This window comes from Epinephelus lanceolatus, chromosome 22 (genome assembly GCF_041903045.1).
Source record: "Epinephelus lanceolatus isolate andai-2023 chromosome 22, ASM4190304v1, whole genome shotgun sequence".
NCBI lineage: Eukaryota > Metazoa > Chordata > Actinopteri > Perciformes > Serranidae > Epinephelus > Epinephelus lanceolatus.
The window spans coordinates 39,371,138-39,395,906 of record NC_135755.1 but is presented as its reverse complement, the minus strand read 5'-3'; the positions used below and the strand labels follow the sequence as shown (position 1 = coordinate 39,395,906).

Sequence of the window (24,769 nt, the reverse complement as noted above, 5' to 3'; positions counted from 1 at the left end):
AATTTCTTCTAAGTTAAAGACTTTTTTATGTAAACAAAAGACTTAGTTTATTTCTCTCTTGGGATGGTTACAGTTTTATTGCAGTTTTTTTTTTTTTTTAGAACTTTACATGACTAGTGCTACAGAGCTTATAGAATAGAATAGAATAGAATATCTTCATTATCATTGTACATGTACAACAAAATTGAATGCAACCTCCTCAGTGCCAATGACAGTAAAAAAGAGCTTATAAAAACAATAACAAACTATATAGTCAAAAATGAAAGTATAAAAACACACACAGGGCATTTAGCCTATTGCACAAATCCCTTTGTATTGCACTCAGACATAGTTCCACAGTCAAATTTTAGTGCATTCATTAAATGCAGTTATTGCTTTTGGATAAAACCTGTTTTTTTAACCAGTTTGTCCTGTATCTCCTGCTCGAGGGCGGCAGTTCAAACAGAAGGTGTCCTGGGTGGGACAGAATGTTCTGGGCTTTTCTAAGCCAGCAGGATCTATACATCTCTTCCATGGAGGGGAGAGGACAGCCAATAATTTTCTGAGCGTTGTTGACGACCCTCTGGAGTGCTCTTCTGTCTGCAACTGTGCAGCTGGCATACCACACACATATATAGTATATCAACCCACACTCTATGGAGCAGTGGTAGAAAAACCACTGGTGAGCTGGTTCCTCCTGAGAAGTCTTAGGAAGTAGAGTCTCTGCTGTGCCTTCTTAATTAATGCTGTGGTATTGGCATTCCAGGTCAGTGTCTGTTTTATTTCTCTTGTAGTCATTGATCAGTTCCTTGGTCTTGGTGGTGTTAAGGAGCAGGTTATCGTCCCTGCACCACCCACTCAGCCGCTCAATGTTGTTCTAGTGTTCTAGTCTGCTTTTAAATGCCAAAAGCAGAAGAAGAGCCCGTACCAGCACAGAAGAAAATTGGTGACAAGTGCAGCTACAGCAACAGCAGTGCCTTGACTTGTCAAAAAGCATTTTTTTTTCCTGAGGCCTTTATATTTTGTTTATTCTTTGCAATTGGAGAACTACTAGTTGCCAACAGCTTGAAGAGGCACTGAGAGCTGCAAGGTTGCTGTTTTTTCTGGTCGTCAGTGTTGAAAAATGTTTAACTTTTGGGAAAATGCTGCACAAATCACTGGATATGTTTACATGCACACTAATATCCCCATTTGTAGCAAACTTTGAAAAAATCCTATTTTAATGCAAAGAAGCAAAATGACGAGCAGCTCCAGAGGTTCCTCTGTTTTATAGGGAACATCATAATGTCTAACTTGCGATATGATTTAGTGTGATATATACTGAAGTAGCCTAGTAGTTATATCAACATCTGAAAGTAATCAACGTCTGACTGTCACATCAAATAAAGAAAGTATGATTCAAAAACATTTCGACAATATTAATTGTCACTTAACATTGAACTATACAGATATGCATTTAAAAATAAAATGGAGAAAATAAATTAAATAGTTTTTGAAAAATTGTGCATCTTAAAATAAAGTGCTTAATTTTGGAAAAAATAAAATGAAGTTTAGCAACAGCTTGAATTTTCTTTTTTTCTTTGTAAACTGTTACACATCTTGACTTAACAGTCTCAACCAATTTGACAATGAATAAATAACAATTGAACAGTTTAACTGTTTCTCTTTCTTGGGATGGCTTAACTTGCATGCAGTTGGTCTGTGCATTTCTTGATCAGCTAAACCGTTACCATAAAGACTAGAAAAGTTGCGCCAGTTAAAATAGAAGCGTCCCCTCAAAATTTAAAATCCCTTATTAATTTACTGGTTATAGGTCCGGGTCCGTACAGGACGGTGTCTGGGTCCGGATTCGGACCGCGGTCCGCCTGTTAGTGACCAAGGGCATAGAGTATTAAGGGAACATTAATTTTTTCGCCATGTAAGCAGCTTAGTGGGAATGTTGTCTTTTTCAGAATAAGAGCAAAAACTGGAATATTTTGTGCATGAAAACGTATTGATTATCACTTTTCAGTCACAGTGGAGGAGTCCTACCACAATAGCCTAAAACAAAGACCTACTGTCACATCTTACATGTACAAGTGTTGAACAACAACAACAATGGAGAAGTATTTTAACATGAATTTTAATGGTTTTAATAAAGAAGTGTATGTAAGTACTGGGATTTATTTTTTATGTTTCATTTAATATTTTTTGATTGTTGTTCTTGTTCGTGTTATCGAATTTTATTGATAATCATGTAATTTCACTCACATATAGACTACTAAATTTCTGGTATCATGACATGCTATAAGCAGTTACTTAAAGAAAGCATAATTTCAAACTTAACTTAAAGTCCTACCTTAACAAGTATTTTGGTGACAACCTGGCCGATGTCCCGTCTCCACTCTGGGATGTTTGGGTTGAAGCTGTCCAGGTTTGCGCTAAAACTCAGAGGGATAACCTGAAAGTTATCTGGGACAGAACAGAGGAGTGGTTAGCAGTCATTAGTATGTCATTTAGCTTACGAAGATGTACAGGAGTACGGGAAACCAGATTAATTTGTGAAGAGGCATATGGATCATGCACCTACAATGAAATTACATTACTCCAAGTCATCCCAGTGGATCCCAGTCATTATTAAGATTAAAATTAACCTTATTGCACTGATTCAAACAATAACTGGTACTACTGCTTCTTAAAACAACCAAGCCCATCTGTTTATAAAAAGAAATCTGGCAAAATTCATCGTGTGACACACTCATCAACAATAACTGATGAGTTTCTACTATATTCTATGTAGGGCTATCAGCGTTTATGCAATTAAGAACCACTATTCTGAAAAGGAAAAGAACAAAAAAATGTTATAATGAAAAATGCTTTCTGTTATGTTAATTTCTATATGCTGCTGTATCAACCCAACTCTACATTAAGGTTCTTTCAAATGTCATTGTTACCGTAGACTTGAACTGTCCTGGTATCCTGCACCATAGTTCGGCCATTAGAAGCCTGGACAGTGACTGAAACCTCTCCTGTCTCTGGGAAACGAGTCAGAAGGCTGTTCTGCAGAGTCAGCGTAGGCTACAGGAGAAAGTCACAGGCTGGCTGTTAGGTAGGTCAACTGTGTACACAGGGTGTGTCTGAAAAGTCTGAGATCAAAATTGGGCTCAAACTGTCATCCTTACTGAAAGTGGTTTTGACAACAGTCACATAATTTAACAAAGTGAAAACAATGTGACAATGTGAAAGGGATAGCTCATACAAGCCATGAAGCTATAGAGGATCATCAGTGGGATCTGCAGCTCCCCTCAGCTTTAAAGAGCTTTAAAGTGAATTTCAGCTCACTGTTTAGTTGTCTGGGTGCAAATTTGTTGTTTTGGTTCACTCTCACAACTCTCATAGTGCATGTATCAGTCACAGCAGTCACCTGTTTCTAGAGAAAAAAGATCTAAAACTCCATAAAACACTACCTGCTCAGCAGCAAACAGCAGACGGGCAAAGTTAGCAACTATTTAGTGAACCTACTGGAGCATTTCACAGTTAAAGAGACAGATATTGTTCTCAGGAGTAGGTAACAATCAAAAACAGAGCTAAATGGAGAGAAAATAATGGGCATACAAGGTGGACACAAATATGACTCCAAATGAATGATAATATTGCTCATTAATATTGGATAGATAGCAAACATTATTTTGCTAATATGTTAACTATAACAACTTTATAAGGTGATAATATTGTTTGTTTTACTGCCCCATTGTAGCCAAAATAATAAACTAATGTAGCTTTATTTGTGAATAATTTTGTGAAAAAAAAAATTAATAAATGAATAGATTTGATGTCAGGTAATGCTATGAGATAAAGTTTGCTGTATGTCCTTTACCTGCAGGTTGTCTCCTATCCACCAGTAGAAGACGGACAAGTTGGCCTCTGTGGGAAGAACTATGGCTGTTAGATTGACCTCATAGTTTCTCCCAGTGATTGGAACCACTTCCAAGTGCACTTCCTGTAGAGGGGCTGTTAGAAAAGAAAACATCCACTTCAGTTTTGAATGTCTTTAAATTGCAAGTCAAAGTCATTTCAGTGTCAATTTGTTTAGAATAGAATAGAACCGAATAGAACTTTAATTGCCACGCAATCTTAGTCGGTGGTATTTGCTTTTGGTACATATATACAGGACACTACTTCATCGTCACAACATCAACAAGTGCATACATACATACAGACATACATGAATAAAGTGCATACAGACATCCACAGAACATATTGCGGAAAACAATAGCCCTGTAGCCAAAACCCACACAATGTGACACACCTGAAACCAAAAAAACACAAAACAAAAAACACAACAGTACAACACAGTCATATATGCATATAAAGTCCATATGCATGCTAACGGAGGGAGTTGAGTGTTCGTATTGCTGTGGGGGAAAAGCTGTTTTTAAAGAGGGTGGATTTTGTGGCAAGTGACCTGAGATGCCTACCAGAAGGGAGGGTCTGGAAAAGATGGTTTGCTGGATGAGAGGGGTCTGAGATGATTTTATTTGCCCGTTTAGAAACACACTGATGGGATATGGATTCGATTGATGGGAGGGCAGAACTGGTGATCTTAGAGGCCTTGGACACGATGCGTTGTAATTTCATCTTTGAATGACTGTCCGGTTTACCATACCAGACTGTGATGGAGGAGGTGATGACACTTTGGATGGCTGTGTAGAAGTGGACCAGGAGGTGTTTATTGACTCTGAACTTTTATACAAGCATTTTGAATAAGATAAGTATACTATCTGAGGCCAAACCTAATGATCTAATCTTAAAATAAATTTGTGTTCTTCATAATATGCTTAAACCCACATATGGAAGCAGCTCTTTGAGTTTTAAAGCTGCAAAGAGACAGAGACATCTTTCAAAGTATATTAAGGATGATAATGATAATAATAATAATGAGAAGAACCTCCAAACCCCACTGACTGAAAAACGATAAAAGATTTACCTTGTATGCTAAAATTCAATAGTCAAGACATTTTCGTCATTTTTATCTCTTTTAGGTGTCAAACAATTTTTAGGTCAAGAGAGTGTGCAGGCTACTGACATGTCGTGGGATGTCTGGGTGGTAAGAACTACAGGTTGTTCAAAACATAAAGTTCATCAGTTTGAAGATTCATTTTTTATCTTTGTATTGTATTTAATTAACTACAGGTCAACAAGGATTCACAAATCACTGCATTCTATTTTTATTTACGTTTCACACAGCATCCCAGCTTTTTTGGAAACAGGGTTGTATATTTTCACCTGTCGTGTCCCATTAAGTTTAACACAGCACAATATGAGTGTGTGTGCACTCTCAACTAATGTTTTCTTAGGTCTACTGGTACTTTCAATTCTTCAAAAACTTTGTATTCTTCTGACATTGAACATTAAAGCCACGTGTTTGGGTCATTGTTTCAGTTGTGCACATTCAGCACCACTATCCTCATGGAAAGCACTCTCCACTAAATCTTTAAAATTAGTAAAAAATAAGTTTATAACTTAAAATTAATGTAGTCAGCTGAGTAACTGTGGCAAGAGCTGCTAGTTAAAGGACTACTATGCAGGATTTTCCTGAAAGAATACTAGGTCAAAGCCTATTATTTAGCCGGACTGCGTATTGTCAAGTGCAAAATTGTGGCCTAATTGTTACAAAAATATTCAGTCGCAGTGTCAGTGTGTGAATTCATGGATATCAGGTACCCGTTTGCGGTTTGCTGTAGTGGTCCCAGTAATGGATTGAGTCAAAAAAAATGTTAGAAATGCAGTTAGGAGAACAAAACTTTACAGTCATATCTTAAGGTGTTTATGATATGGTTTACAAGGTGACACACAGTATATAAGGCATTAGCATGATACAAGGCTTTAACATCATTTATTGCAGAACTATCCTGAAAAGTTCATTTAAACTGTCCTGATGTAAATTCTTATCTCAATAATAAAATGGCTGTATTTCAGTGATAAAACTAAAATAGAAATATCAGGGTTCCTGTACATTTTCATTGAAAAAAAAAAAAGACTTTTCAAAGACCCAAAACTACATAAGCCGAGAACGGCCATGTATTATTCTTTTTTTGTGCACTGTTTTCTCATGATAACGAATTAATTATCTCGTTATCTCGTCATAACCAAGATTGTTTTCTCGTGATAATTGTCAAGTCTGATGATTGTACACTGGTTAATGTGATCGTCCTGATTTCAGCCTACAAGAGCTGCCACTGGCTGTACTGGTTACAACTTAACAGGCGACGGTTAAGTGATCCTGCTGAGATTGTTAACTTCATTAGCAACCAGGACTGGGTCGTCTTCATACCCAGTAGTCCGATCGCCAGTTACTCCAACCACAGCACTTCCAACATGAAGCAGTCTGTGCATTTCTCCCTCACTGCGCCGGCACGGACTTTGAGGACAGTTGTGTTTATCTCATCGACGGGAAATCACATCCATCTGCTATTTGTGACGTACATGCCCTTATTTGGATAACACATTCTGGTATTCCCCACACATAAATCCTATTGACAGCGTAATGCGCTCTGGCTGCAGATGTATATTAAGCATTAATCTGTTCTTGCAGCACGTCTACAGAAATTATTTTGTTAGAAACAAACCATCCACCTGTCTGTCATCTCACCTGTACTAACATTTTGCCTAGCCTTGACCAGCGAATTCATCAGCGTGTAACAATTCGCCAACAACAGAAACTGAGGCTTATGTCACAACGCTACTTTTACAGGTCATGGGAGACACAGGTTCACGGTGCCAAGCTGAAACCCCTGATATAACATGAAACCCCCAAAAAGCTTAACTCTTTTTGCTTTCAAAATGCAGCAATAAATTGTATAAAAACAGAAAGGACTCGTATGGTTAGTTTAACTCAACAACTTTAGTGTAATTAAATTAAATCAAACTCAAATTAACGGCTCGGGCGAGTCACTCAATTAGCCTAACACAGCGCGTCACGCCGATACAGAAAACAAATAACATAAGTGCATTTACTGCTTTTTTATTAATTCCAGTCACGTTTTACGTGTGTGAGAATATCATATGTGAGGCTATTCCATAACTAAAACGGTGGTGAAAATATTTAACTTTGCTAGACGGCATTTCTCTGAGCCATTCGTTAAAAGGAAATAATTTATTTGCTGTGGAAAGAAGACAACGTAATGCGGAATTATAGGTTAAACAATCTTCGCTTCCTTTAATTTAGTCTGGATAACAGTAGTAGCCTAATAGTAGCTGCAGCGGCAACAGCGTTAGTTGCCAACAGCTGTCTTGTTTTTATTTCTTTATTACCTCCGCCAAGGAGGTTATGTTTTCGCCTACGTTGGTCTGTTTGTCTGTTTGTTTGTCTGTTTGTTTGTTTGTCTGCAGATTAACTCAAAAAGTTCTGAACGGATTTTGATGAAATTTTCAGGAAAGGTTGCCAATGGGACAAGGAACAGGTGATAAAATTTTGGTGGTGATCGGCTGAAGCAAAGTGGATAAAATAATAAAATGGCGGGAAATCCAAGCTGCTTGGCGGAAGTCTGTGCTCTCTGAGTGCTTTTCTAGTTACAGATATGCGACGTTATTTTGGCCATGGTGATCGCCGCTTGCTGTTGGTGTGCAGGACTTCTGTTTTTCTGCTGATGTTGTTTTTTTTTATTATCTATGTACACTGTCTTGGTTCGTCATGTCAGAGGTAGTGAGTTTTGGAGTATAGACATTTGTTTGTTTTTGCATCTTCAGCACCAAGGACAGCGCTTAAAGTGATTTTGTTATAACCCCTGCCTGTAACTGGCTCTGGGACATCTTCAGCACCAAGGATAGCGCTCAAACTATGGTAGTTCTTGTCTGCCTTTGTCATGCTGTGAATTCTACTGTTGGCCTCCTTATGGAAAAAATGTAATAAAGTTTACATTTGTTAGAACTTAATGTTTTATTTGTGTGTATCTTATGGCAGCCAGTCAGCAGCCTAGTGAGTGGCGATGTTGGATGGGCTATACAGATATACATACATACATATATCGTCAGATGGATGTAATTTCCCGTCGATGAGATAAATGCAACTGTCCTCATAGTCCGTGCCGGCGCAGTGAGGGAGAAATGCACAGACTGCTTCATGTTGGAAGTGCTGTGGTCCGACTAACTGGCGGTCGGACGGTATGAAGACGACCCGGTCCGGTCCGGTATGAAGACGACCCGGTATGAAGACGACCCGGTCCTCTTATCTGGTTGCTAATGAAGTTAACAATCTCAGCAGGATCACTTAACCGTCGCCTGTGAAGTTGTAACCGCGCTGGTCTTCTCCTTAAATGACGAGGACTAATCTGAATACCATCTCTAACAGAAAGACACAATGCAATTTCTGCCTGTGTTAGACCTTGGTTGAAGTACATCCTGAGGCGCTGATCAATAATGTGATCTGCCATTTTCACCTCCCTGGGACACCTGGACCAGCCAGTGGCAGCTCTTGTAGGCTGAAATCAGGACAATCACATTAACCAGCGCGCAATCATCAGACTTGACAATTATCATGAGAAAACAATCTGTGTTATGTCGAGATAACAAAATAATTAATTTGTTATCACGAGAAATCAATCTTTGTTATATGGAGATAATGAAATAATAAGTCGTTATCACAAGATAACGAAAGATGGGGCGGCAGTAGCTCAGTCCATAGGGACTTGGGTTGGGAACTGGAGGGTCGCCTGTTCAAGTCCCCGTCCGGACCAAAATATGGAGCGTGGACTGGTAGCTGGAGAGGTGCCAGTTCACCTCCTGGGCACTGCCGAGGTGCCCAGGAGGGCATGCACTTAGTGCATGTATGGTCCTGTTTGTGCATGTGTGTGTTCGGACCTGTGTGTAATTGACAACAGAGTGAAAAAATTGAATTTTATTATTTTATATTAATAAAGTATATACATATATAAAAAATAAAAAAAAGAATAATACATGGCTGTTCTCGGCTTCCGTACAAAACAAAATTTCCATGACCATTTTCAACGTATAACATTAGTATACTTTACTCCATATGTTAATTATTACAAGAAAATGAAACAGCAAACATTTCCAGTTTCTAATACTTAGTTATGTTCATATTCATTTCAAATTACTTAAAACTACAGGAACAGTGTCCTTCATAAAATAAAATTTAAAAAAAAGGGAGAAAAAACAACAACAACAGCTTTACAAGCACTTGTTAAGTCTGGCACTGACTTTCAAGCTGTTTGTTCCCTTTTTGTCACAGTTCTGCATCCCTGCTCTCCTGCTCTGCTTCAGCACCAGTTCACACCAACCTCATCTACACAACTCAGTTCACCTCTTCCTTATTACTCACAGCCAGTAAATACACCAAGCCTCACAGACACTTATGGCCAGATTGTTCTTCGCCCCTTAGGTGAGACTCTCCAACACTTTATTCTGGACTGATTTCCCATTGCTGACCTTGACTCTCTTCGACCTGCCTGCTTCGTTTGATTCCCGGTAATTGCACCAACCTTCTGTCCCTGACAACAAGATCGGCTTCCACATCCTTGGTTCCTGTTTGTCGGTAGCTGCTTGGCATTACCATATGACAATGACTATACAGTGTGAGTGTTGTAGTCTGCTTACCTGTGGTTTCCTGCGGTCAAGAGATTTTTATTGTGTCATCACACTCGCCACTGTGTGTGCACCCTGTGAATATTTACCTGCTACTCAGTTTTTTAATACATTCACACACCAATGGAACAGCCATCGGGAGCAATTTGCAGTATCAGAACCGCTGATCTTTCGATTGGTGGCCGACCCGCTCTACCTCTAAGCCACAGCCACCCCTAATGCAGAGTATGATGTCTGCCATATCAAATTTGCCAGTATGTCCATCCCATAGTCATCACTAAAGTGGTAAATGGTCAATGGACCTGCATTTGTATAGCGCCTTTCTAGTCATCCCACCACTCAAAGCGCTTTTTACACTAGGAGTCACATTCACCCATTCACACACACATTCATACACTGGTGGCCTAGGCTACCATACAAGGTGCCACCTGCTACTCAGTTTTTTGTTTTTTTAACACACTGACACACTGATGGAAGCATCACCAGGAGCAATTTGGGGTTCAGTATCTTGCTCAAGAGGAGGAGCTGGAGGAGCCAGGGATGGAACCGCTGATCTTCTGATTGGTGGACGACCAGCTCTACCTCTGAGCCACAACAAACACCATCCTCACACCATAGCTGCCTGTATTAAAAACAGAAGTTATAAGTATATGTTAAGAAGAAAAAACTAATACACAGTTAACTAATTACAGTATAGATATACAGACAACATGACAATTTTTTTTGCAAGACACAACAATAGTAAATGAAGCAACATGAATTGCAACATATTTTGCATACTTATCACAAAATGGAGAGAAAGCTTCTGTTGAGGAGTAGCAGACATTTAGCTGAGCAGCCCCTCGATGGTATTCTTCTTTAAATGAAGTTGAAACTCCTGAAAAATTTCTCCATAAAGAAAGGGAAAATCCAACACAAAAGCTAAAATGAAAAGTCAAATGTTACATCACAATAGAGTAGTGAGTAGTAGTAGTGTTTGCACGCATCGAATGTGAGAGTGTATACAATTATCACATATTGGATTAGAAAGCATACCTGGGGTCAGGGATGCAGAGCCCACTACTGTACCATGTGTACCATGATGTGGCTTTCACTGTTATGAGAAGGCGTACTACACTAGCTTACTACAGAGAATGTGAACGATAAACAAACTAAAATGTTTTGGGTTTTTTTTTTTCATGTTAACCAAACCTTTTTTTACAGGTGTTTCACTGATGATAAATTATGCTTCTTGCACTTTTTATTCTGTGCGAAATCATGTGTCTTGTGTCTCATTTCCTATTTCTCAGATTTACATTAACATAATAACATAATTAACATTCCTTCGGCAATTCGTTTAAATATTGCGGTATCCACAGTCAGTCTGCCGTGTATCTAATGTTAAAGGTTGTTGCTAAGGTGGTGGCACATGTTCGACATTTTAACACGTAGGCATAATTCCTAATGACGATTTATGGCTTGTGTCATACAGACACTGCTCTTCCTCAGTCAAATTGATGAAGTGACCTTCTCTTTCCTTGGTACAAACCTGCCATGGCTGGGTAGTTGGCTAGCTAGCTTGCTAAAGCAACCATGCTTTCATGGTAACATTACACTGGTTAATGTTACTGAAAATGAGCTGGATGAAATTGTCACTCATCTGATATTAACAATTTGCTTTCCTACGCTGTGAAAAGAGTGTGTGAATGAAGCATTACAGCGTAAAATTTTACTCATTCTACACCAGTTACAGAAAATGAGCCAAACAACGGGCTGATGACGCAGTGCTAGGTTGGTTTCTCAGTCTCATTCCCTGCCACTGGGAGACTACTGGGCCAGAAGAAAAGAGAATGGTAGCTCTGGTGATATACTAGCCAGCCCTGGCTTGCCAGTCTCTGGTGCTGCCATCCGCTGTTCTCCCGATGAAATAATCTCCAGGCAATAGAGAACCATGGTGAATTTGGGCTTTAAGGCTAACATTGCCTGCATTGCGGCAGCGATTCAGACACTGTAACATGTAATATTCACTTCGACTTCTGATAAAAGTCTAGGAGACAAACATTTTGCTTACCTCTGGCTGGCAAATTTAGATGTCTGTAGATTGTAGTATCTTAGACCAGAAGAATATTCTGTCCTTCGTGTGTGGTAGATGCTGAATGAATGAACTGCAGTCATAAACAGAAGAGCTGTATTCGCCCTATGAGGATGTTATAGAGAACTGCAATGGCAGTCAAGAAATAGTATGGCTGCACACAGAAGCCTCCCTGAGGATGTATTATCAGACTGTCTCGGTGCTATGACCAGGATGTCAACCTTTGGGTAGTGGTGTGTATTCCCCAGCCAATAGCAGCAATAGGTTGGAACTCAACATAAATGTAGTGACCAGGTGACATCGCTGTCTCTGTCACTCTCCTCTGCTGTGTGGATGCAAACTGCAGGTCTGTGTGTCTGTTTGATTGAGGATGAGGTTGACAAAACACACACACACACACACACACACACACACACACACACACAGCAGAGAAGCCAAGCAGACAGACTGATGCTTTCTACAGGGTTTGTACGGAGGTGTGGGTGTGGTAATTTGTGCTCCTGAATACAATCAGAAAACAATGTTTCATTTCTCTGATGCACTTTGTTCTCATTGAGTCCGCTTATTTTCTTCATTTACTCTCTAGCTTGTTTGACCACTGCTGCTCTTAGTCTCAGTGAGCCAAGGAGGAGGAGCCAAGTTTGAATGTATGAACAGTAACAAACAAATCCTGCATAGTATGCCTTTAAGCTCATCTTCCACCTATGCATATGTGAAATCTGATCCCTCATGCACTAAGCTGCTTTTGCTAAAATGTCAGGTTCAGGAACAGCCCTATCTTTGTCTTAATATGACCGAACACAGATGTTTAAAAATAAAAACCAGGAGCAGTGATGAAAAGCAACACTACTATGATCCAAACAGACAGAAAGTCATCATGGGGTTTTTCACACAGCGGCACCTTCATTTTGAGCATTCTTTACCTCTTTACCTTTCAACACATACGAATGCCTTGATTCACTACTTACACCTGGGCATTAAATGCCCATTTTATTAAAGAATATGGCATGATTTCTCAATCGTGCTGTTGGTATTTGCACCAACAAGCATTGACAGAGAAACCCCCCCAAAACAAAACAGTTTTTTGAGTTGAAGACTCTGAGGTTTGTCTTTCAAAAAGGACTTGAGACATAAATTTGACTCATTTTTTAAAGACCTGAGACTTAATTTGGACTAAAGGCTATCTTTCAAAAGGACAAAGTATGCATAGTTGATTAATCACCACATAAAAACACTGAGTGACTGTCTGGAAGGCAGACCTGTGACCTGGATGTACATGGTGGCCTTGTTGTGCCCTGCCATGTTCTCGGCCTTCACTGTGACCTTGTAAATGCCTGGATTTTTGTAGCGATGCTGGATGGGCTCATCCGTCACTGTCAGGTTCTGGTAGATGGCCCGAACGCCGTCACCAAGGTCCACCTGGTACTTGGTACTGCTGGTGTCACCCTGGTGGGAAAGAGCTAGAAATTTCAACAGATTTCAACAACATGGAAGGAAGAAAAGGAGGAACTGACAAGAAACAGCTTTTATCCTACCTGTTCCTGGTGGACAACAAATGTGATGTCATCACCAGGCGCCACAGCCAACATCTGCCCTTTGATGCCCACCTGTAATCCTTTAGGAGGCAGCAGGGGGCAGCTGTGTTGTTTGGCGCTCTGGTGCTTGGTTAGTCCCCCTTCACACATGTTAGATATCATCTTCCTGTAGCTGAAACAAAGCAGAGGACAGTGCAAGTGTAAGAGTCTGGAGGTGGTAAATAGACGGAGATGACAAGATCAATATTAATCTCATAAATGTGTCTATGACGGAACAGGAGAAAGAAGCTCAGCAAAAAGACTGGAAGAGGGGAAAAGCTACTCTAATTCTGCCTAAAAATCAAAAGTTACAGCTAGCAGCACCTCTAAAACTCACTCAACAAATTATATCTAATTAATTTGATCTGTTCACAAACAAACATATAAAAACAAAAATTTGTAGGTTTAGCGGAAGTGCCTATAATTTCAACAGCAATGGACTAGCTGTTTTCCTCTCCCTCCAGTCTTTATGCTAAGCTAGGTAAAGCACATGTTGATTCGAGCTCCATAGCTAGTGCATAGACATGAGACTGGTATCAAGCTACTCTCACTGGTCACCAGTGAAAATTAATATTCTTGTTTCTCAGGTTTCCCAAAAATAATGTATTTAAGTGTGTGTGTGTGTGTGTGTGTGTGTGTGAATGTGTTTGTGCACATGCACAGACCCAGTGCTAGACTCATAGGTTTGCCCTAGATGGCAGTCCTCCAGTGGTGAATCTGGATCGTGCCAGAAGTCAGCGATGCACCGACTGTCTTCCGTGTGGGACCGTTCAAAACCATAGTCACTACACACACACACACACACACACACACACACAGAAATGATAGAAAAGAAACAGTGAAAAATTGTAAAATACTGACCTGCAAATTTAACGCCATAGCATTCTATATACGAAGATAATTAAATATTTTTGATGTAATAAAAGATATAAAATATCTTTTGTATATACTGTATAGACATATAAATAATAGATAGATAAAAATATTTTATAATTTTATTATATATTTTAATGACAAAATGTGGTCTGAGAAAATAATGGACAAGGTGAAAGCACCTGGGGCAATACAACAGTGGTACGGTATGTGTCCAAAGGGGTATTTTTGGGTGCAAGGGTTTTGCGCCAGTTTCCAGCATTGGACGCTTGGAGGCTTGCTTATAAACTTTCTCTTATATCATGACAATAATTCTGAAAATATTTGAGGCGAGAAATGAGCCAAGCAGTTTCTGAATCTGTCATGATTTTAAATGGACAATGAGGGGCATCCACCAAATGACGCTGGACACCGGATTTGCTTAGCTAGTAGCCAGACCTTAATTTCATACAAATACTAGGTTTGTCATATTTTTGTTTTCAAAAATGTGTGACTCCCCATTGTGTCCACAAGTCTGTTACTTGTTTCTTGTGTGTGAATTTTTATGCTGTTTGTTTGAACTATTTGCTCTTGTGTTCTTACGGTCCTTTCATACCTAACCTGTTTGGTTTGGTTAAAACAAACTCAGGTCCATTTGCACAGTTAGTACAGTTCATACAGTACAGTGAAAGCTGTCAATTAAACCCCAGTATGGACCAAACAACCGAACTGAGACTGCTTGAAAAGGTGGGTCTCAGTCTGCTTCCAAACAAACTCTGGTGTAGTTTGTTTGTGGTGTAAAAAAAGAACCATCCAGAGGATTTTATGATAGCAGATATGTGATTTTAGCAACAGCTAAACCAATAATAAATCTGATCGTGAAATCTGTCCACCATCTCATCATTGATCCTGATAAAGGCCATGTATATCCCATAACCTGTTTATGCTAATGCATACAGGTAACCATGGTAACACACATGCAAGTCAGTGAGGGTATTTTTACTGATTAAAAAAACTTCATTGTTTCTTACTCTGTGTACTTTGCCTTTTCATAAAGTCCATTAAAAAGTGTGTGACAGTGATCCCACAGTATCAAGCCCTGAATCATTACTGTACAAGACGCCTTCTTTTCATCCCATCTCTATGTTAGTCACTATTTACAACATGGCAATGATTTGCAGTCTTATAATAGCCGCCTGATAATGCTTACAATCAGTTATTTCTCTATGAGCTCATTGTGAAACCAAAGAACAGAAATATAAACATTTTAGAAGCATTGAAGTGCTGCTGCACAAACTTCTGTCAGTCACCAGAATTTAATTTTCCCATATGGGTCCTGATGGTCCTGATGATGCAAGATGACAAACGCCAAAACTGTCCAATCAACAAGTTACCTGTCAGTTGGTAGAACTGCATGTTTACTACTTTTGGTTCACTTGCAAAAAAAGTGAACAGGAACTGAACCAAAACTAAAATGTATCATTTTTTTCTTTCTAGTGTGATCAAATGAACTGAACTACAAGTGTGAGAGCACTCTTAGCTCCCGATCACACAGACAGTTTTGCAAGTTGCAACCTTTTAACAGTAATTAGTAGTTAGTTCCTAAGATGGACAGGCAGAGGGTTTCTTGTCCATTGTTTACCAACTGTAATCTTGCTACGACCACCACCTCTCAAATCATGTGATTGGACAATGGAAAAAAATATGTTTTTCCCCTTTCTGCTCCGAGTTGAAGTTTTTTCAACTCAAGGAGTTCAGAGCGCTTCAGAAAAACACCAGGCGCATGGAGCGCAGAAGAGCAACCCATAAACCATGAGCAAAAATCTTGATTCAAATTAAAAACAATTACAAAAAGCCACCTCAAGCTGCTGACTTGGAAAAAGAGATTTTAAATCTCAATGGGAATTACTCATGGTTGTATAAAGGTTAAATATATAAACATTTAAAATGATAACATATTTATTTAGTTAAAACATATTATATATTAGAATTTATATTTATTTATGCTGTATCTTACTACAACTTTCAGAAACAATAATCCAAGGAAATGTAATCTAAAGTCTGTTCAGTGTTTTCTTCATCTGTGCGGTGCTCACCAGTTGAAGTCTTTCTCTGTGCACTGACAGGGTTTGGTGGTAAGAGTTGATGTGTAGGTTTTTCCTTTGATACAGAATGCTGTTTCCTTCCTTTTCCTGAAACTCCGCTCCTGGCCCATTATGCACTTCTCTCCCTGAGAGTGACCATGGGGAAATGAGAATACAGTTTCAAATAAGCACATGTGTACTGTTTATGATGTGTCTGTACTGTATTTGTGTGTGTGTGTGTGTGTGTGTGTGTGTGTGTGTGTGTGAATTACCTGCAGGCCTGTAAGCTGCCAGGACTCGTAGTCAGACTCAGTGCACTGCCGGGGGAAAGACTGCCTGAAGTCCACTTTGACCAACTCCCAGTCTGACCTGTAGCTGATGTGACCAAACACACTGTGAACAGAACACACACCACATATACAAAATTAACACATATTCTTATATTATACTTCTCCACACATCGACATGTAGCTGTATCCAACTAACATAATTACAAATGTCAAATCTAATCTGTATCAGAGTAGGTTTATGCAGTTTTCTAATGGTGCTTTTTTTGGTAAAGAATCAGACTGACCTGATAAAAACAGCATTACCGTGAACGGGATACCAATTTGAAGTTTTAGTATCCAGATTCTAAGTAGTTCGTTAAACCTGAACACAGACAGACATCCCTGACATCCACTGACACTGCACCAGCACACCTCATGCTCCATTCTTATCCTTCCTCATGAACAGAAACTCCCAACCAGGGGAGAACAATCCACCATTTCTTGGAAGAGAACCATGCCATCAGATTTGAAGATGCTGACTCCCATTCCAACCACTTCACACTCAACTACAAACTGCTCCGGTGCATGCTGGAAGTCACCATCTGATGAAGCCAAATTCTTTTGGCTTCATCAGACGGTGACTTCCAGGCTCAGAAGCCTGGCATCACCAAACATCTTCCCTACAGTAATGTCTTCCATGAGTTCACCTGGAACTCCAAAACAGCAAGTATGTTAAGTCTGTTCCTTCAGCAAAAACTTGTGGGCAACAGCACTCACAAAAGACAAAAAAGTCAAAATGTATAATTTAATAGGGCAACACACGGTCAGACGCGTTTCGGCCTAAGCCTTCTTCAGTGTATCAAACAGAGACAAAAACACTGAATGCCTGCTATATATACACATATTGTGTATATATATATATATGTACACATACATTGTGGGGCGGCAGTAGCTCAGTCCATAGGGACTTGGGTTGGGAACCGGAGGGTCGCCTGTTCGAGTCCCCGTCCGGACCAAATATGGAGCGTGGACTGGTGGCTGGAGAGGTGCCAGTTCACCTCCTGGGCACCGCCGAGGTGCCCTTGAGCAAGGCACCGAACCCCCCAACCGCTCGGGGCACCTGACCAAGGGCCCCCCACTCTGACATCTCTCCACTTTGTGCATGTATAGGTCCTGTTTGTGCATGTGTGTGTCTTTTGGACCTGTGTGTAATTGACAAGCAAGAGTGAAAACAATGAATTTCCCCTCAGGGGGATTAATAAAGTAAATAAACTTAACTATAAACTTAAACATAGGTAAAGTTCTAGCACCAATCACAATGCAAGATATAATGAGAGGCAATAGAAACCATATGTGTTGCAGCTGCAGCCAATGACAGGCTGACACAGAACAATTGTCAAGACTGATAAATACAAACATGCAAATACATTGAAACATAAGAACATACAAGTTATTCAGACTCAGACTAGCTGAATGGGAAAAGGGGAGAATTAAAGTGACTGAAAAGAGGCTGAAAAAAGGCTTTTAAATCACGGGACATAACTCTACTAGAGACTAAAAGAACCCAAGCTAAGTAGTCTGAACCTAATACACACCAATATCAATACTCAAAAATGTAAAGTAGGAAAAGTTTAAAAATGATTACAGGGCTCCACTAATCCATTGTATAAAATAGAAAGCCTTAATAATGGAGGGGACAGTTAAGGTAAAACAAGTCTCTAAAAAAAGAGAGATCCTTAAATTACAAAAGGGGAAATTAGGGGCTTCAAGGATAAATGGAACCAATGTAAAATGCTGAATACAAATGTATCAAAAAAGTCTCTCAGGGAGGACTCTCAGTTTGCAAGATATGTATCCATTTAGCTTCTCTTTGCAATAACAGTTTGTCTCTATCACCACCTCTTCTAAGGGGCTGGATCATATCAATCCCCTGAAATTTGAGAGTGCAGACATCATGGCCAACAGAATTAAAATGTCTGGCCACTGGGGATTTCTCATCTTTGTTTCTGATGCTACATTTATGCTCAGAAATCCCTGTTTTCAATTCTCGCTTAGTTTTACCGACATAACCCAGTCCACATGGACATTTAAGAAGATACACTACATATTTGCTTTTGCAGGTAATTCTGTTTGTTATGCGGAACTTTTTGCCCATATGGGGATGTAGAAAAATGTCCCCTTTAATCATGGCGCTACATTGGGCACACTTAAAACAAGGAAAATTACCAACAAGAAGGTTAGAAGGAGAAAGAAAATGTTGAGGTGGAATGTAACAGTCAGATTTGACTAAAATGTCTCTTATATTCCTGGCACGTGTATGTGCAAAGATAGGCAGGGCCTGGAAAGAATATTCTATGAGAGGATCACCAGCTAAAATGTGCCACTGTTTCAAAACAACCTGCTTAATATCATAAGATAATGGAGAAAAGGTGGTGGCTAAAACCAATTTTGAGTCCCTTCTAGGGGGAAGTTTAAAGGATAATAAACCACTCCTATCAACATTTTTAGCTTTATCAAAGCAGGATTGGACCACTGAATCATGATAACCCCACACTGTTGAAACGGTCACACATTTCATGAGCCTGTTCATTAAAGGCATTGTCAGAGCTGCAGATTCTCTTTGCTCTTTTTAGAGACTTGTTTTACCTTAACTGTCCCCTCCATTATTAAGGCTTTTTATTTTATACAATGGATTAGTGGAGCCCTGTAATCATTTTTAAACTTTTCCTACTTTACATTTTTGAGTATTGATATTGGTGTGTATTAGGTTCAGACTATTTAGCTTGGGTTCTTTTAGTCCCTAGTAGACTTACTGTATGTCCCGTGACTTAAAAGCCTTTTTTCAGCCTCTTTTCAGTCACTTTAATTCTCCCCTTTTCCCATTCAACTAGTCTGAGTCTGAATAACTTGTATGTTCTTATGTTTCAATGTATTTGCATGTTTGTATTTATGAATTGATTCAGGTGCAACAGTCTTGACAACTGTTCTGTGTCAGCCTGTCATTGGCTGCAGCTGCAACACATATGGTTTCTATTGCCTCTCATTATACCTTACATTGTGATTGGTGCTAGAACTTTACCTATGTGTATATATAGCAGGCATTTAGTGTCTTTGTCTCTGTTTGATACACTGAAGAAGGCTTAGGCCGAAATGCGTCTGACCGTGTGTTGCCCTATTAAATTATACATTTTGACTTTTTTGTCTTTTGTGAGTGCTGTTGCCCACAAGTTTTTGGAATCATTCTGCAACTTGCACCCATTGTTTTTTTTAAAAAAATATTGGAGTTGTGCGTCCTCCTTCCCTCAGCCAGTCTGTTCCTAAAAAAAAAAAAAAAAAAAAAAAAATCCTTCACCATGAAACCGGACTGGTTAATGTTAACTTTTAACTGACAATACACTGGACTGGCAGAGGTCCACCGAAATAAGTACTAACATTAACTAATTTTAGCTAATGTGAGCTTATGCTATCATGGCAAACATCAGGCTCGTCAAGAAACGTCAAGAAACAAAAGCAGAGACACACAGACTCTCACTGCCACTGTCATGGATGTCCAAGTTGACACTGGACATGGACGGTCTTGGCCTCTGTGCATTCATTAGTCATCACACTTCAGTTTGTAGAGTTTTATTTTTTTTCCCTCAGGTAATTTAACAAAAACACTGCGACAACAACAGAGTTGAACAATCATGTAATATTGTTCAGGGCTGCTTACTCCCATGCATTGACTGAGACTCGTGTGATTAACACTTGTGGCACAGCACACATCCATTTTTTTTAAATAATTGCTTTTTAGAAAATATATTAATTTAAAAAGGAATAAATTCAGAACAGGATTGAATATTTTAAATGAAACAAATAGTTGTTTCTAGAGCAGAACCGTGTGTGTGTCAACCTTGTTGTTGTCATTGTTGTTTGTTGTTGTTGTTTTTTATTGCTACTGTGGCAGAATCAAAGGTCTTGAATCTTGAATCTTGAAACAGCAATTTTTACAACAGCAAAGTCACTATATAGATAATATTCCTGACATGACAATACTGAGTGAAGTTTTGCATTTATCCTGTCCTCTTTCCTCCTGTACTCTGTCCACCTATCCTCCTGTCCTATGGCCTCCTTTCCTCTGTCCTGCTCAATCTTTATTGATATGATTCACTGTGTGCAGGTAACATTAGCACTGGTAGAGAGAGGAGGGGCTGTTTGTGTCAACCAGCAGCTCAGTTTAAAACTATGTGCCCAATTTTAAGATAAGTGTCAAACTTAGTTAGTCTACATACAGACAGCTGTCATTGTAGCTTATTAGTACAATTTGTTATTAGCCAAATTAGCGTGCTGTCTAAACCACCATTCAAGACATGGTGAATGAGAGACCGCGGACAGAGCATATTGAATATCACTGTCTACATGCTTGCTTAACACATGTATTGATAAATTATTGGCTTACTCGCTAAGATTTCTTCACATTTACAGAAATGACTCGAATAATTTTCAAGTTATCTTCACTTTGTTTCCACCGTGGCCACTCAGCTGTTCACCAATTACGTTTGACATGTAGGTGTGTATGTGTGTGGAGGAGGTCAGCCCTGGCACAGAGCGCAGGTGAGCGGCTGCAGGATGATAATGAATTAAAACAAAATGTGTAAAGGTACCGATAAAATAACTAATACCGTCAGAGCTTACAGTACTACGGTCTGTGATAATTTGGCCCAGGGCTGATTTAGAACTGGGTTTTTGGTACCCATCCCTACTCTTAGCTGTGCTTTCATTATTATTAGCAGAGCCAGATTGAGTGATTTGTGACAAACTGCATTGCTTTATTTCTACCCTTTCTCTTACTGGGAATGTTGTTAGGCTATTGGCAGCTGTAGAAGAAGTAGGCCTACTCAAAACTTTTTTTTAAGAAAAACTATTAATAGCACTCAGCAAAAGTTAAAGACAAAGTCCTGCAGTCAGGAGAGGTATGATCAGCACAAGTTTACAACACACAAGTTTATTCAAGATTGGGTTTTTAATTCTTAGATAATCCGAGTTGGGGCTGGGCCGATCCTCGGCTACAGAAGTTGGCTCTTGGGCCATGGAATGTCTCCTCTCTGGCGGGGAAGGAGCCGGAGTTTGTGGAAGAGGTTGAGCGCTACCGGCTAGATATAGTCGGCCTCACTTCGACACATAGTTCCGGCCCTGGAACCCAAGTCCTTGAGAGGGGTTGGACTCTCTCCTTTGCTGGAGTTGCTCTGGGTGAGAGGTGGAGGGCCAGGGTGGGCTTTCTGATAACCCCCAGACTCTCTGCATGTACGTTGGGGTTCACCCCAGTAGACGAAAGGGTTGCTTCCCTGCGCCTTCAGGTCGGGGAATGGGTCCTGACTGTTGTCTGCGCTTATTTGCCGAACAGCAGTTCAGAGTACCTGCCCTTTTTGGAGTCCCTGGGACGGGTGCTGGACAGTGCCCCGACTGGGGACTCCATTGTTCTGCTTGGGGACTTCAACGCTCACGTGGGCAATGACAGCAGGACCTGTAGGGGCATGACTGGGAGGAACGGCCTGCCCGACCTGAACCCGAGTGGTGTTCAATTATTGGACTTCTGTGCGGGTTGCAGTTTGGCCATAACTAACACCATGTTCGAGCATAAGGATGTCCATTGGTGCATGTGGCACCAGGACAGCCTAGGTCGCAGGTCAATAATTGACTTTGTAGTCATATCATTTGACCTGCAGCTAATTGTTCTGGACACTCGGGTGAAGAGAGGAGCAGAGCTGTCAACTGATCACCACCTGGTGGTGAATTGGATCAGATGACAGGGGAGGACGCCGCGCAGACCTGGCAGGCCCAAATGAGCAGTGAGGGTCTGCTGGGAACGCCTGGCGGAAGAACCTGTCAAGATGATCTTCAACTCCCACCTCCAGGAGAGCTTCGACTGCGTCCCGAGGGCAGAGGGGGACATTGAGTCCGAATGGGCCTTGTTCTGCTCTGCCATTGTCGAGGCAGTGGTTGTGAGCTGCGGCCGCAAGGCCGCTCGGGCCAGTCGCAGCGGTAATCCCTGAACCCGCTGGTGGACACAGAGATGAGGGGAGCTGTCAGGCTGAAGAAGGAGGCCTACAGGGCATGGTTGGTCTGTGGGTCTCCGGGAGCAGCTGATGGGTACCGGTGGGCCAAGTGGAGCGCAGCAGTGGCAGTCGCGGAGGCAAAAACTCTGGGAGGAGTTCGGTGAGGCCATGGAGAAAGACAATCGATCGGCTCCAAAGAGGTTCTGGCAAACCGTCCGGCGCCTCAGGGGGCAACTTGCTCACACTATTCACAGTGGGGGCGGGGAGCTGCTGATGTCAACTGGGGACATTGTTGGGCGGTGGAAGGAATACTTTGAGGAGCTCCCCCATCATCAAGAAAGGGGACCAGAGGGTGTGTTCCAGCTACAGGGGGATCACACTCTTCAGCCTACCCAGTAAGGTCTACTCCAGCTGACCTCCAGCTCTTGCCGGGATGGTTCGCAGCTGAGTGTGAAGCGGCTGGGATGAGAATCAGCACCTCCAAGTCTGAGGCCATGGTCCTCAGCCGGAAAAGGGTGGATTGCCCACTCCAGGTCGGGGGGGAGGTCCTGCCTCAGGTGCAGGAGTTTAAGTATCTCGGGATCTTGTTCACGAGTGAGGGTAGGATCGAGCAGGAGATTGACAGGCGGATTGGGGCGGCGTCAGCAGTGATGCAGGCGCTTAACCGGTCCGTTGTGGTGAAGAGGGAGCTTAGCCAGAAAGCAAAGCTCTCGATTTACCAGTCGATCTACGTTCCAAACCTCACCTATGGTCACGAGCTCTGGGTAGTGACCGAAAGAACGAGATTGCGAGTACAAGCGGCTGAAATGAGTTTCCTCTGCAGGGTGGCTGGGCTCAGCCTTAGAGATAGGGTGAGGAGCTCGGACATCCGGGAGGGACTCGGAGTAGAGCCGCTGCTCCTCCACATCGAGAGGAGCCAGATGTGGTGGTTTGGGCATCGGTTTGGGTAAGGATGCCTTCCGGACGCCTCCCTTGGGAGGTGTTTCGGGCATGTCCAACCGGGAGGAGACCTCGGGGCATCCCCAGGACACGCTGGAGGGATTACATTGCCCGGTTGGCCTGGGAATGCCTCGGGGTTCCCTCAGAAGAGCTGACGGAAGTGGCAGGGGAGAGGACTGTCTGGGCTTCTTTGCTGAGGCTGCTGCCCCCGCGACCCGGACCTGGATAAGCGGAGGACAACGAGTACGAGTATGAGTACATTGGATATTTAAATGATATATTGACTGCTGAACTTGAAATGGTTTTGGTTTTCATTTCCAAAATCTGGCCATCTTTTTAGTAGAGTACTTAAGTAAATGAAACCTTACCTACATTCCACCACATATACTGTATACATTTACTGTTTTTCAACCAGTTGTTAAGTACTCTGTTTCTACTTAATACTTATACTAATTACTAACAAATACTAATAGTTTTTGAGGTACACATTTGTGCTACTGTATAAAAAAGCATCAGCCTGTGACATTAAAATCTCACTCCAGCCAAGTAGCCAAAGTTGGCAACCCTGGGTGTAATATAATTCACTATCATGAAGAACTGTAAAAACTGTTTGTCCAGCTCCAAACAGTTTTTTAACAAAGAACATGTTTTTTTGCGGTGGCCTTTCTAAAATGAGTAGTTACTATGTATTCAGTTCATATATCAATCAATCAATCAATCAATCAATCAATTTTATTTATAAAGCCCAATATCACAAATCACAATTTGCCTCACAGGGCTTTACAGCATACAACATCCAACGTCCTTAGGACCCTTGCAGCGGATAAGGAAAAACTTCCCCCAAAAAAACACTTTAACAGGGAAAAAACTGTAGAAACCTCAGGAAGAGCAACTGAGGAGGGATCCCCCTTCCAGGACGGACAGACGTGCAATAGATATTGTACAGAACAGATCAACATAATAAATTAACAGTAATCCATATGACACAATGAGACAGAGAGAGAGAGAGACAGAGAGAGAGACAGAGACAGAGAGAGATGCAGGACAGACGGTAATGACAATAGCTTACAACAACATTACTAAAAGTAATAATATTATAATTATGATTCTGGCTATTGTGGTACAATACGTTGAAAGTAAGTATTAATATCTGATAGAATATGTATGTAACAATAATAAACCGCTGACACATGGTACAGCGGAATAGCAGATAAATTGTGCACTTTTTGAAAAAAGCATTAAATTTCTACCATAGTGTGTACATACCATAAGGTTTATTTTCAGATGTGGAGGGAAGTCAGATTTGACCTCTGAGGCCCGGGAGAGGTCAAATTCAAGATGGCCGCCAATAATATTCAAATATGCTTAACTTTGGAACCAAACA

General features: G+C 40.8%; 1 protein-coding gene across 1 annotated transcript in view; it reads right to left on the bottom strand.

The window, feature by feature from the left end:
- The window catches only part of sorcs2 (sortilin-related VPS10 domain containing receptor 2), a 1,194,681-nt gene that overhangs the window by 25,370 nt on the left and 1,144,542 nt on the right, over positions 1-24,769 (bottom strand). Inside the window, exons 15-22 of the mRNA XM_033609881.2 lie at positions 16,415-16,535; positions 16,155-16,288; positions 13,872-13,991; positions 13,168-13,339; positions 12,892-13,078; positions 3,836-3,969; positions 2,913-3,036; positions 2,318-2,430 (exon numbers count right to left, since the gene is read on the bottom strand). Coding sequence (XP_033465772.1) covers positions 2,318-2,430; positions 2,913-3,036; positions 3,836-3,969; positions 12,892-13,078; positions 13,168-13,339; positions 13,872-13,991; positions 16,155-16,288; positions 16,415-16,535 — 1,105 coding nt within the window. The remainder of the gene's footprint in view (positions 1-2,317; positions 2,431-2,912; positions 3,037-3,835; positions 3,970-12,891; positions 13,079-13,167; positions 13,340-13,871; positions 13,992-16,154; positions 16,289-16,414; positions 16,536-24,769) is intronic.